Source organism: Xenopus laevis, chromosome 2S (genome assembly GCF_017654675.1).
Source record: "Xenopus laevis strain J_2021 chromosome 2S, Xenopus_laevis_v10.1, whole genome shotgun sequence".
In the NCBI taxonomy this organism is placed as follows: domain Eukaryota; kingdom Metazoa; phylum Chordata; class Amphibia; order Anura; family Pipidae; genus Xenopus; species Xenopus laevis.
In genome coordinates this window covers 50,432,927-50,446,584 of record NC_054374.1, presented here as the reverse complement: position 1 = coordinate 50,446,584, position 13,658 = coordinate 50,432,927, and the positions used below count along the sequence as shown (strand labels likewise).

At 39.1% G+C, this 13,658-nt stretch overlaps 1 protein-coding gene across 1 annotated transcript in view; it reads left to right on the top strand.

The window, feature by feature from the left end:
- The window catches only part of tspan7.S (tetraspanin 7 S homeolog), a 75,232-nt gene extending 63,014 nt beyond the window's left edge, over positions 1-12,218 (top strand). Inside the window, exons 4-8 of the mRNA XM_018249228.2 lie at positions 1,209-1,304; positions 2,076-2,231; positions 5,231-5,314; positions 10,158-10,230; positions 11,236-12,218. Of these exons, the coding sequence (XP_018104717.1) occupies positions 1,209-1,304; positions 2,076-2,231; positions 5,231-5,314; positions 10,158-10,226 (405 nt within the window). The 3' untranslated portion in view covers positions 10,227-10,230; positions 11,236-12,218. The remainder of the gene's footprint in view (positions 1-1,208; positions 1,305-2,075; positions 2,232-5,230; positions 5,315-10,157; positions 10,231-11,235) is intronic.
- The last annotated feature ends 1,440 nt before the right edge of the window (positions 12,219-13,658 follow it).

The window sequence follows — 13,658 nt, the reverse complement described above, 5'->3', positions numbered from 1 at the left end:
GGTTTAATTCCAATTGCAAATCAGATCTGAACGTTGAGAGTGTGCTTTTATTGGATGAACAAATACATTTTTAAAAACTCTGAAACCCAATATATTAGGGATGCACCGAATCCAGGATTCGGTTCGGGGTTCGGCCATTTTCAGCAGGATTCGGATTCTGCCGAATCCTTCTGCCAGGCCGAACCGAATCCGAAGCCTAATTTGCATATGCAAATTAGGGACAGGGAGGGAAATCGCTTGACTTTTTGTCACAAAACGAGGAAGTAATAAAGGTTTTCCTCTTCCCACCCCTAATTTGCATATGCAAATTAGGGTTCGGTTTTCGGCCAAATCCAAAACAGTGGATTCGGTGCATCCCTACAATATAGTACACCAGTTTAGTACAAGTAGTTTTGTGTTAATGAACCTTTAAGACTTATTTGAAGGTGCTTTGTACAGAGCTGGTTAGTCATTTACCATAATAATGGGCCTCTTCATAGGCTGAGATCATCTTTGTGATCAAGAATATATACACATAGTATTTTATAATTTATATGTGTAGGTCCCCCATCGCTGAAAAAGCTCTGGATGGATTGTTTTTGACCCTCAAATTAGTAATGTTTGCATTTTATTCTGTTTTCTCTTTTGGTACTTAAAGGGGAACTCTGACTTCCAAATCAAAATTTGATAATGAGACCCACATAACCCCTAATATAACCATCACAGTTACCTGTTTTTTTCAAAAAGTGTGAATAAATGCTATTTTCTATGCTGAGTTATTCTCTTTCTGCATCATTTGAAATCCTGGCACGGAAGGAGGGACTAAACACTAATGTTACAAATTGTAACAACTTCTCCACAGCTTACAGACAGCATGCAGGACACAATGCATTGCACTGTGATGTTCCGTTCCTTATTGAAATCACATGTGCAAGGAATTGTGGGGTTTGGAGGATGCAGGCTAAGGATGGATGGCTGCTGATACAAAGTAACGGTAGTCAGCCAGCTCAACAAAGTAGTCAGACACATCAGAAGGAGAGCAGGGGGCTAGGCTTAGGGAACAGTTTCAAACCATTAAAAACGTGAAAAGTAAGCATATTTTTTAATTGATGTATATTGCAAAGGTGCTTGAAATTATGTTTACTTTTCAAAATGTTTATGTTTTGTGGAGTTCCCCTTTAAGAATGGTAATGCAATTAATCTTAACCTATTTCTATGTTATTGTCTAGATCAAGGACACTTTCCTGCGGACATATACTGAAGCCATACAGAACTACAATGGCAATGATGAAAGGAGTCATGCTGTTGATGATGTGCAGAGCAGTGTAAGTAATTTAAGATTCGTGTAGTTTCTTTTCTCCACTATAAATTCTATTCTTACAGGCAAATATAATGTAAAATGTCTCTTCCTGTTTTAGTTACTTAAAGGACAAGTCAAGGCAAATTCAAGCCCAATGTTAGGCACCCTCCAGTAAATATAATCCGTTACCTTAGACATCTGGCCTGTGTTTCTGTTTGCAGAAAAGTGTGCTGACCCGGAGTACCATTCTCTTCACCACTGTGCTGCCATTATTAACAATCTTGCCAACATAATCCGCAGCACTTTAAGGAAGCAGGGTGTATACATCAAATAAGAACTATGCTCTGCTTAGTAAAGTTTACAGCAGAGTATATCTAAAATTATCAACACACTCTTCTCCCTACAGCCCAGTAGAGTTACTTACGGATACTAACGGATAATAATTAACAAATAATTAGCAACAGAGCTATCAACCCTTAGCATAAATACAACTTGTCCAGTTGACCCATCTTCAGGAAAGTCATACAGCCCTTAATCTAAATGCATAATTAACAATCAGACTCTCCATCCCTTTGCAATCCCCTGTACATCTCTGTAAACCACACAGGAACAGTTTTGTGCTTCCCCAATCCCATAGGGACCTAGGCCATGATCAGCTGCCCATGAGAGGCTCATAATGACATAGTCATAAAGTCGTTTATAGAAGTGTAATATGCTAGTTAAATTATGTGTACATTTCTTTATGCTTTTTAAAATATATTTTTTTTCATATTTTTAATTCTCCCTTTTTTCGTAGTTGAAGTGCTGTGGAGTTCAGTATTATACAAACTGGACCTCCAGCCTGTACTGGCATGATTATGGTTTCCCATCCAGCTGCTGTTCTAATACTAGTGATTGCAACCCACAAGATCTGCGCAACATGACTATCAATTTCACTAAAGTGAACCAGAGGGTATGTATCTCAGTTGCATGTGGTTACCCACTAGAGATGTCGCGAACTGTTCGCCGGCGAACTTGTTTGCGCGAACATCGGGTGTTCGCGCTCGCCGGAAGTTCGCGAACGTCGCGCGACGTTCGCCATTTTGGGTTCGCCATTGTTGGCGCTTTTTTTTGCCCTCTCACCCCAGACCAGCAGGTACATGGCAGCCAATCAGGAAGCTCTCCCCTGGACCACTCCCCTTCCCTATAAAAACCGAAGCCCTGCAGCGTTTTTTCACTCTGCCTGTGTGTGCTGAAGAGATAGTGTAGGGAGAGAGCTGCTGCCTGTTAGTGATTTCAGGGACAGTTGAAAGTTTGCTGGCTAGTAATCGTTTTGATACTGCTCTGTTATTGGAGGGACAGAAGTCTGCAGGGGTTTGAGGGACATTTAAGCTTAGGTAGCTTTGCTGGCTAGTAATCTACCTTCTACTGCAGTGCTCTGTATGTAGCTGCAGTGGGCAGCTGTCCTGCTTCTGATCTCATCTGCTGACTGCTGCAATAACAGTAGTCCTTGTAAGGACTGCTTTTATTTATTTTTTTGTTGTTTTACTACTACTACTACTACTACTATAAGAGCCCAGTGCTATTAGTCTAGCAGTGTTGGGGAGTGGGACTGGTGTGCTAATCTGCTGCTCCTAGTAGTTCAGCAGCACCAACTTTAATTTTTTTTTTTTAATATTCATTTTTTTTTTATTTTACTTTTTTTATTTTACTACCGCTGTAGTAGTGTATAAGTTGACCTTTTAGGCATTATTTGCCCTGTAGGCATTATTTGCACACTGTTTTCTTCAACCCGCCATCTAGCTGTGTGACCTTGTTCACATTCTGTCTAAATATCCATAATATTACCGTCTCCAGAAAAAACACCGGAGTGACTTTTTTCAAGCAGCCATAATATATTTTACGTAATCCGTATCCACCGCTGTAGTAGTGTATACGTTGACCTTGTAGGCATTGTTTGCCCAGTTTTTTTGGCCGCAGCCACTGAAGCACAGAGGCCAGAAAAAATATGCCATATAAATGCTGAAAATAGTCATTTTTTGCCATACGTTGACTCAACGTATATGGCAAAAAATGACTATTTTCAGCATTTATATGGCATATTTTTTCTGGCAACTGTGCTTCAGTGGCTGCGACCAAAAAAATGCATATTTTCTGCATTTATATGGCATAATTTTTCTGGCCTCTGTGCTTCAGTGGCTGCAACCAAAAAAATTTATATTTTCAGCATTTATATGGCATAATTTTTCTGGCAACTGTGCTTCAGTGGCTGCGACCAAAAAAATGCATATTTTCTGCATTTATATGGCATAATTTTTCTGGCCTCTGTGCTTCAGTGGCTGCAACCAAAAAAATTTATATTTTCAGCATTTATATGGCATAATTTTTCTGGCAACTGTGCTTCAGTGGCTGCGTCCAAAAAAACTGGGCAAACAATGTCTACAAGGTCAACGTATGGCGAAAAATTACTATTTTCAGCATTTATATGGCATATTTTTTCTGGCAACTGTGCTTCAGTGGCTGCGTCCAAAAAAACTGGGCAAACAATGCCTACAAGGTCAACGTATGGCAGTTGTTTAAAGAGAACAGTAGATTACTAGCCAGCAAAGCTACCTAAAATGTCCCTCAAATCCCTGCAGACTTCTGTCCCTCCAATACAGAGCAGTATCAAGCAGATTACTAGCCAGCAAGCTTACTATCATCTGTCCCTGAAATCACTAACAGCTCTCCCCCTACACTATCTCTTCCAAGCACACACAGGCAGATTTTTCAGATACATTTTTGCCCTTGATCCCCCTCTGGCATGCCACTGTCCAGGTCGTTGCACCCTTTAAACAACTTTAAAATCATTTTTCTGGCCAGAAATGTCTTTTCTAGATGTTAAAGTTCGCCTTCCCATTGAAGTCTATGGGGTTCGCGAACCGTTCGCGAACCGCTCGCATTTTTGCGCAAGTTCGCGAATATGTTCGCGAACTTTTTTTCCGACGTTCGCTACATCCCTATTACCCACAAGTGGCCTTTGCCATTAGGGATTTATGGAAGTATTTCCAACACATGAAGGATCAAAATTTCAGCAATAGTTTTTAAAAATTATTTTGTGAATAAGTACACTTTTTTGTATATGCAAATGCCACGTTCTGAAAGTTATAGGCATAGATAGCAATACTTTTATCTCAGGGCAAACCCAGGCTGCTGTAATTTAAATACTCTACTCTTTGAGCTTACCAACTGTCCATTCTACTTGACACAAAGTATGTACTGGAACAGCTTTTTTTTTTTTTTTTTAAATTGTTGGTTTTTTGTTTGTTTAGCAGCCCTACAGTCTGGATTTTAGCAGCTATCTGGTTGCTAGTTTCCAATTTATCCTAGCCACCAGGCAGTGATTTGGATGAGAGACTGCGAGATTAATAGAAGAGGGCCTGAGTAATAAAAAGTAACAATAACAATAAAACTGTAACCTCATATAGAATGAATGAACAAAGACCAATGGAAAGGTTGCTACATGTAAGACATTCTATAACATGGTAAAATTTAACTTACAGGTGAACTACTCCTTTAACTGCTGATATGGAACTACTGTTCCATGACACCTATTAGAGGCCTTAAATAGTAGATTAGTAAAAGAGTTTACTCCTCCATTGGATAAAATGTATTGTGTTTTATGTAGTTTATGTGCAAGGAGAAAGCAAAGTGAACGCATTTACTGTACATTTGCGCATTTAAGCCTGCAATCACAAAAAAAAAAAATCAATAAATCTGTTGATCCCTAAAACTTTCAAAACTGCACCCTGTCCCAACACATATATATTACCCTGTGAGCCAGGTAGGCATAGAGCTGATCTTCTGGTACAGTTTGATTACAATATATTGCATAAAGATACGCTCACCCTGAAATTTTCAGCTGATTAAATAAGCTGTAAGAGATTTTCTCGGCTACCAGATGTTCTTAGTAATGTTTTTTTCCTCCCATAGGGCTGCTATGAATTAGTGACAAACTTTATGGAGACTAACATGGGAATTATAGCTGGTGTGGCTTTTGGAATAGCATTCTCACAGGTATGTATCTGGTGATTAGGTTTGGATGATTAAATAAATTAGCAAAGGTTTATGTAGGTTTATTATATTCAGACTCAAAGTCGGATGTAACTACTTATTCCTATAGTGCCCTTCTTAGTCATGTTTTATCAGCCTGCTCTCCCAGGCACTATACTCCCTTGTTCAAAATGAATGGTTTTTATGCTGAACAGGGCTTGTGCTGAATGTACTTTACTTTTGTTGTTATCACAAAAAAAAATCTATTGTTTTTGCTGATTTTGCTGAATTTGTGATAACAGAAACCATCACTTTTCTGTGTTTTAAAAGTATTTTCGGCACAAGCCCTATTCATAGCACTCATATGAAACGAGGGGCAGGTGGGTTGCTGTCCTTTTTGCTTAATTTCCAGATGGACAGCAGTGTAACTTAACCAAGCTGCCCCCCCTTAATCTGCTCATACCCTCACAAGTGCGTAAACAAACAGCCTGTGACACAATAGAAACGCTTGGATCCTTTCCCTTTCCTCTACTCTCCCCAGGCAGACTCACCCAAGGGCTCACACACAGAGCTGGCAGGCTCACACAGAGCAGAAACAGGCATCAACATTGATGAGATTTTTTATAGGCTCCAGACTCTCCCAATCGAGCACACACTTGCTTGATCCATTTGCTGAACTGTAGCTCCCAGTACTGTCTATAGCACGAGCCTTTAAAGTCCAGTGTCTGGCATCCATCTTCAGGAATATCAGGGTCTTGTTATCCCTGAGCCCACACAGGGCATAGCAGCCATGTGGTGTGTCTCCATAGCCTGAGGTCTTCCACTGCAGCACCCCAGCCAACGATCACTCCATCCTGCATCCAAAAGTGAAACTAGAACACTGGCAGCAAATACAACAATAATGGCTGTGTGAGCACATAGCATCTCTTTTTATAGTGGTGCTCTGGCCCCTTGTCCAGCTCCTGGGAAACCCTGTAGCTAAATCTACATAGGGGTTTTCACACATGAGGCTCAAATATGGAGGGGAATTAACCCTACGGGTCCCTACAAGTGCAAATACTCTCCATACCCCACACTTGCCAGGTTGCTTTCTTATTTGCAGAAGGTGGGGAATCTAAAGATGCTAAGGTGTTGGGGAACCATACAGCAGACCCTGCCAATGGTCCTGGTTGCCCTGTCCCTGAGGTTTCCGACAACTGTCTATGGATCTGACATGGATGACCAACACCTCTGCACATGGGTTCTTTACATTACATTACAGTTACATTAGAGCACCTGTATGGAGGAACTATTCTGGGTATGCACTGATGTCATTTCAATAAATATATTTTGTAAAGTTCCTTAAAAGTGAATTCCCCTTTCAGTTCTCCTACTTTTCATTTCAGCTAAATAAATTGGTATGTTTGGAAGTTTAGAACATTCTTGTATATTGTTAAAGGATATAGCCACACATTTATGCAGCCTAGGATATGGAACTTTATACAGTACATTTCTTACAGATACACAAGCCTGTTTATGGTTAATTAACTGTCTTACTGATTGTACTGCATGAAAGACTGACTTAACTACATCAGTCCTCTGTAAGCTGGAAGTGTTGTGCAGCTAAATTACTTCAAACATCTTATATGGCTTCACTTTCACTTATTACTCATGTGATTGCAAATATTCTCTCAATTTTCAGCACTGCTATTAGTGATTGGGCAGTAAGTTAAATGTGGTTGAATCAAATTGTTTACAATCACCTTCAATTTAACTGGACTGTTTGCCAAATTTTCAGTTAACATCAATTACAAACTATTTAAATCACTGAGGCAAAACTTTACATATCGGCCTTACAGACAGCGTAAGCAAAATGTTAATCATCCACTAGAGTGCTTCATTGCTTAGACAATTTACATGATTATAAAAAAGTAAAACTCTGAAAAAAGTTCACTGCTGCTTTGAGTGCATTCTGCAGCATCTCCACAAACCAGCTCTGTCTTGTTGGCAACAAGGCAACTGCTTATTTATTCCTTACAGGAACTTCAGGGATAATTATTCTTGTTTTATAAATAGCAATTGGGTATCTCCCTGGAGGATTGCTTTGCCACCAACATTGATTTATGCAGCTTAGTTACCATCACTCAAGGTAATGTTTTATTATGACAGAAAAATGGAAATCACGAAAAAGATAATTATTTGCTTAAATAGAACTTCATAGTAAATAAAAATGCAATGATATTTCAGAGCCTTCTGAATAATCTTGCACAGAGCAAACTTCTGGCAAAGCAGCACCCACTGTAGACTGCAAATGGGTGGTACATCCACTTCCCTGCCAAGGATTTTGTATAAAACAAAGTTTATTTACAATCATTTAAAATTAATGTTAGTGCTCGAAAAGGCAAAAGTGAGGAAAAAGATTTGTCTGTGTAAGTTTATCAGAACAGCCATTTGACTTTTGAACCAATGGCAAGTTAAGTGCTTTTTGATTACATGGTTTCTAGATAAAATGTTTTCAGATAATAGAGCCCATACCTGTGGTTTTTAATACAAATCACTTTATTCAGATGATTAATGCCTCCTTGTTCCTTATACATGAGGAAAACGTAAATGGTAGTCCGTGTCCTAAAAATTACACTTAATGCAAACAGCCTTCAGCAGCAAAGAATTTAAGTATAACTTTAAAGCTTTTATATCATGGGTCCCTAACCCTTTATACCAGTGAACCACATTTAAAAATGTAAAAAGTGCTTCGGGAGCAGCGCAAGCAAAATAAAGGTTGCCCCTATGTGGCCTACAAGAGACTCTACTTGACAGTACATCTGGTTTTATGCAACCAAAACTTGCCTCCAAGCCAGGAATAAAAATTAGCACTTTTTTGAAGCCACTGAGAGCAACATCCAATGGGTTGGTGAACAAGTTGTTTCTCACGAGCCTCTGGTTGTGGATCTTTGCTTTATTTCCACTTCTGACAGAAGTACACATTGCCCAGCCATGTGAGATTCCAATAGAAGAGAACAGAACCCAGTAAATCTGTGGTGCCTGGTCCCTAAGTTTCAAAACTGTAGATCTTATGACTTGCAGTTTAAGTCCCATCTACTGTTTTAAGCCTATTGATTGCAAACAATGTGTACAAAAGGATACAGATTTAATATCACCTATGAAGGACAAAGCCTAAAAGAGACACCTGATAGCAAATAGTTTTCATAGTTCAGCTCAACAGAATCCTGCTTTGGTGCACAGATAGGCATCATAGTTTTCTATAGGTGTGTATGGGATCATGGGCTCTCAACTGCTTGCATCACTGTCACAGAGATCATTTAAATTAACTTCAACAGAGAGGATTCCGCAAGACTGCAGAGAAGCCATCATTTTCTCAATGAGAACTGTTATGTATTGTTCGCTGACAGGTGCACCTTCCTCAGAGCCAGTACCTTTCCCTATTGAAATATCTAGTGGTGGATATTGTTTCTGCTATATACCAGCCGATTTTCAGCATTTTTTTTCCTTCAGTATAGGGGCATTTCCTGAAGTGTAGCAATTAGTTAACTTTCACTAGGTTCTGTGTATATATGTACAGCCCTAAATCTCTTAAACATGTGGGTAAAAAGTGAAAATTTGAAAATATAAAAGCTATAGAATGTAAAACAAATATTTAACACATATTACTGCCATGTTAGTAGTGCAAATATATGCAGTTGTTTTCATAATTATAACAGTGTGTTTCAAAAAGTAAATAAAGCTCAAAATCCTTATAATAGCTTTTATTTCCATACAAGCAAATGCATTGGAAACACTGCACATTCTATTCCAAATCAAAGCATGAAGAAAAATGTATCAAATTTGTTTTATTCCTTTACAGAAAGTGAAGTAAATGGAATATTATTAGGCTGTTCCAAAAAACAGCAGTGTCTGTATTCTTCTTTACAAACTCAAACATTCATTGTATAAACTGAAAAATGTTTCAAGATTTTGCTTTCCTTTGAATGACTGAACTAATATTTAATTGTATAACCACTGTTTCTGAGTTAGTGCTGCACATCTGTGTTGCACCAACTTCTGGTACCTGTTACATTCCACAGTTCTGCATTTCCTGGTTTTGCTTCAGAAACAGCATTTTTGATGTCCCCCACAAGTTTTCTATTAGATTAAGGTCCGGGGATTGGGCTGAGCACTCCAATACTTCAATCTTGTTGGTCTCGAACCAAGATGTTGCTCATTTACTGGTGTGTTTAGTTGTCTTGTTGAAACACCCATTTCAAGGGCATTCCCTCTTTGGCATAAGGCTCTTTTTCATTAGAAAACTGTACATTGCATGAAGCTGAAGGATAGAAATAACAAGATATAAAGTGCTAATGTAGGAAAGACTCTCAGAAACACATTTGTAAAGGTTTTTATTAAAAACAAGTTTCAAACTTCCAAATTATATTTTCAGCTTTAGTTTGATGTTTTCCAGGTATTTTTGTTGGGAACCATTCCATATATTATTTTTTTTAAAATGTTATTGATCATAGCGGGCACTAAGTGAGTAAGTGGTGTATACTATCTAAATTAATGGAACACTTAATATAAATAATTTGGCTTTCATTGAGAAGAACCACTTCCATTTCTGCAACCATTCCTCCCAACCATGTTCCACATTCTCTCAAGTCTCAACTCACTCACTGTCCCAGCACTTAGAGAGTGTCATGTAAAATATGGAACAGTGGGAAGATTTGAATTGTAAAGCTTTTATTTTAAACATGAGGTTCAGTGTTGTTTTTTTCCTGTATAACAATCCGATTCCTACAGAATAAAAAGCTAATGTGCATGAGAGACTAATATACATGGGAAAAAAATATTTTATAGTATAGGTCTAATGAGTCTGTGACTTTTCTTCGTCTTGCAGCTGATTGGAATGTTGTTGGCTTGCTGTCTTTCACGGTTTATCACTGCAAATCAGTATGAGATGGTGTAACAAGGTAAATATTTTCATTTACAAAAGCACACCTAGCTATACATATTGACATTTAAATCAACATTTTCAATATCAACTTTTGTTTTGTCACTACTGACAGGTTATAGTTATTATTATAATTCTTTATTGAATGTATGAACTGTATAGATTGTGGTTATGTAACATATAGTGCCACTTCCTTAGTACTGTGTAGAGCAGGTGTATGCAACCTTTTTTACCTATGAGCCACATTTAAAGGAGAATTCAACCCTAAAGTAAAAAAACCCTACTCTACATGGAGCCCCTCCTTCCCCCCCCCCCCCCCAGCCTAGCTGCTACCCCTGGCAAATGCCCCTAAGTCTTTATTTACCACTCGGTGCAGATTCTGTCCAGCGGAGTTCACAGACGCCATCTTCCAGCTCTTCGGTAAATATATTTACCCAAGAGCATGACCTATGTTTCAGGTAAGTGGCTATGTCACATGTGCCTGAATCCTGGCCTAAAATATTGCTAATATCCTTTTTATTCTGACCCTCCTAAATAATCTCATTAAATGATAATTAGCATTTGTCAGTAAGGGCTAGTCCACACGGGGAGATAGCCCTGCGTTTGCGGTCGCGGCGACAAAGCGCCGCGCCAGTCGCCGCGACCGGCGCAGGCGACAGTTTTGTATGGGCGCCTATGTAAAAACGCCTGTGCTAACCACACGAGGCGATGCGCTTTTCAACAGTCGCCTGAAAAAGCCTGGCGAGGCATTTTCAGGCGACTGTTGAAAAGCGCATCGCCTCGTGTGGTTAGCACAGGCGTTTTTACATAGGCGCCCATACAAAACTGTCACCTGCGCCGGTCGCGGCGACTGGCGCGGCGCTTTGTCGCCGCGACCGCAAACGCAAGGCTATCTCCCCGTGTGGAATAGCCCTAAAGGTACAGATACCATTATCCTCCACAGACTTTGCATCAGAGATTATAATTCTACTAGATAAGTGATACTTTTGTCTAGCCTTGATTCATTTTTATTTTTTTACTATAGGAGGCGCTGGTTTACAGAGCGCAAGAAAGAAATCAAGCAGAGGATTATTGAAGAATGTTAGAGAACTCATTCACCTAGCACTCTGTGTTCCCTACTATAAACCATTTTGTAGTGTATCCATCCACTGACACAACTGTGCCATGACAAGTAGCCTGTGTAGTGTCTAACCACACACTTCCTCATGGAAGGCTTTTAGTATGATGGCATTGGACTTTGTTCTTAATCATAAAGTTTTAGTATTTGATAATTCATTAACTGCCTCGACTTGGCTGTGCATGCAGTGGCTGCAAAAAGGGACAAACACTCCCTTACCAATGGTTTATTAAATGTCCCAAACATTTATATAAATCCATACACGAGAAAACAAATATAGTACAATTTTTTATATACATTTATTTATTTACAAGGCATACTTTAACATTTTCTTTCTTGCGGCTTTAATGTAAGAAAAAAAATCTGTGATACGACAATACTTGAAGAGTAATGTTCTAAATATGTTGTGCTTTTCACAGGATCCATGCTGCCTAATATTAGACTGCAGCATGGACGCTCCTCCTGTGCTGTTTGCCTATTGCTTCTATCATTGTCATGTAGTGGATTTGGCATCAGAATCAGAACCTGTGTTTCACTGTTACAGAACTGTTGTTGCTTGCTGTGCGGCCAGTGTATTAATGCTTATTTTTATCCTAAGTGTACAACTAATCTGAATTGTGCTGTAATGCTGCTTATTTGGTCTTTGTTCCTTATTCTCCCCTTTCTTTGCTTTGGAAGTGCAACAACCAAATAATACTTTGAGATAAGTGTGAAATCAGTATAGGTAAGGACAGACGGCTGTAAGACTGAAAACCTTTTAAAGACAAAGAAAACTGGGTTTTTTTTTTATTTTATAATGTCTCCACCTAGCATGCTGGGGAAAAAAACAATGCTTTGATATTGTGAGCATTTGTGATAAACATATTAATAAACTGAATTATGACAGAGAATTGCATTTCTATGTTTTTGCTCGCAGACCAGCACATTAAGATTATTGGTTGAAAACAAATAATACATTATAAATAAACAGCTAAATCTAGTACTTACAGCAAAGCCTTTGATTGTATCCTATTTGATTGTATTTGATTGACATTATACCTTGATACCATCAGTCTGATGATGAGTCTTAATACAGTAATGCTTAATATATGGATCTTGAACTAGAGGCAGAACTTGCCTCTGTGCCCCATAACAAATACAATTTACAAGGGATCTCCTTACGTACATATTTTAATAAATGTCCAGTAGCTCATGAAGGTCATTGATGTCATGGCACAATAATCAGGTACATTTTTGGTACGTTTAGGGATATCTTTTGGGTCTTAGAAAAGTTTGCCAAGGGCAGGCCACAAAAATTGCCCTGGTGCATGTAAGGTGCACACTCATGTTAGAGCAGAAGGCAGGGGTACATAAGCCAGTGGAGAAAAAAAACCTTTAGATGGGGGGTCGGATCTGTATTAGGCTCTCTATTGTTTTGTTTGTATACTCTTCACTATAGGAGACCTCATCCATTTATTCTTGGCCTTAAATTTGTATTGTACATTAAAAGTGGCATAGTAAAGGAGTTTACTGAACTGGAAAATATATTAGTAAATATTGCCCTTTTACTTTTATCACCATTTTGTGATAGTCTGTGTGCTGCTTCAGAGATTACCTGACCAGAAATACTGCAGCTCTAACTGTAGCAGGAAGAAGTGTTGGGAGTACATTCATTGGCTGATGTGACCTAACCAGGCCCGGACTGGCAATCTGTCTCTTCTGGCAAATGCCAGAAGGACCACTCCATTTACAGGTGGAATGGGCGCTTTGTACCTGCCAGAGCCGCAAGTATGAATATCGCAGCCGGTCTCAGCACGAATTACTGCCTGTGCTCTGCTTCTTCTCAGACACACACAGAGCATCCTCATGTTCCGTGTGCTATTATAAGAATTTTGAGCTTTATTTACTTTTTTAAACACACTGCTATTCTGAACACAACTGTATCTTACCACATGACTTACTGTGACGTACATACAATGTTGACATACATACAATGTTTTTGGCACTTCAAATCATAAATTCAATGTACTGCTGTTTTGTTGCATAGTACTACTGATTTAATTTACACCAGACAGTATGGGTCACACAGTACAACACTTGGAACCTAACAAATAGTGATGCGCAGGTCAAAAGAAACCTGCACCTGAACCTAAAGTGCAAAATGCTGCACCAAACCAGTACCCAGTGTGTTCCTGGATGGGGCCACTGGGGAACAGCAATTTACTGATTGTGGTTTGACCCACAACTAACCCCAACCCACCATGGTAGCTCGAATTTTGTCCCACACAGGCCCCACCTGGGGGTCCCATGAGTTTCGAGTCAGCACGCATGGAACTACCGACAAAGTTTTT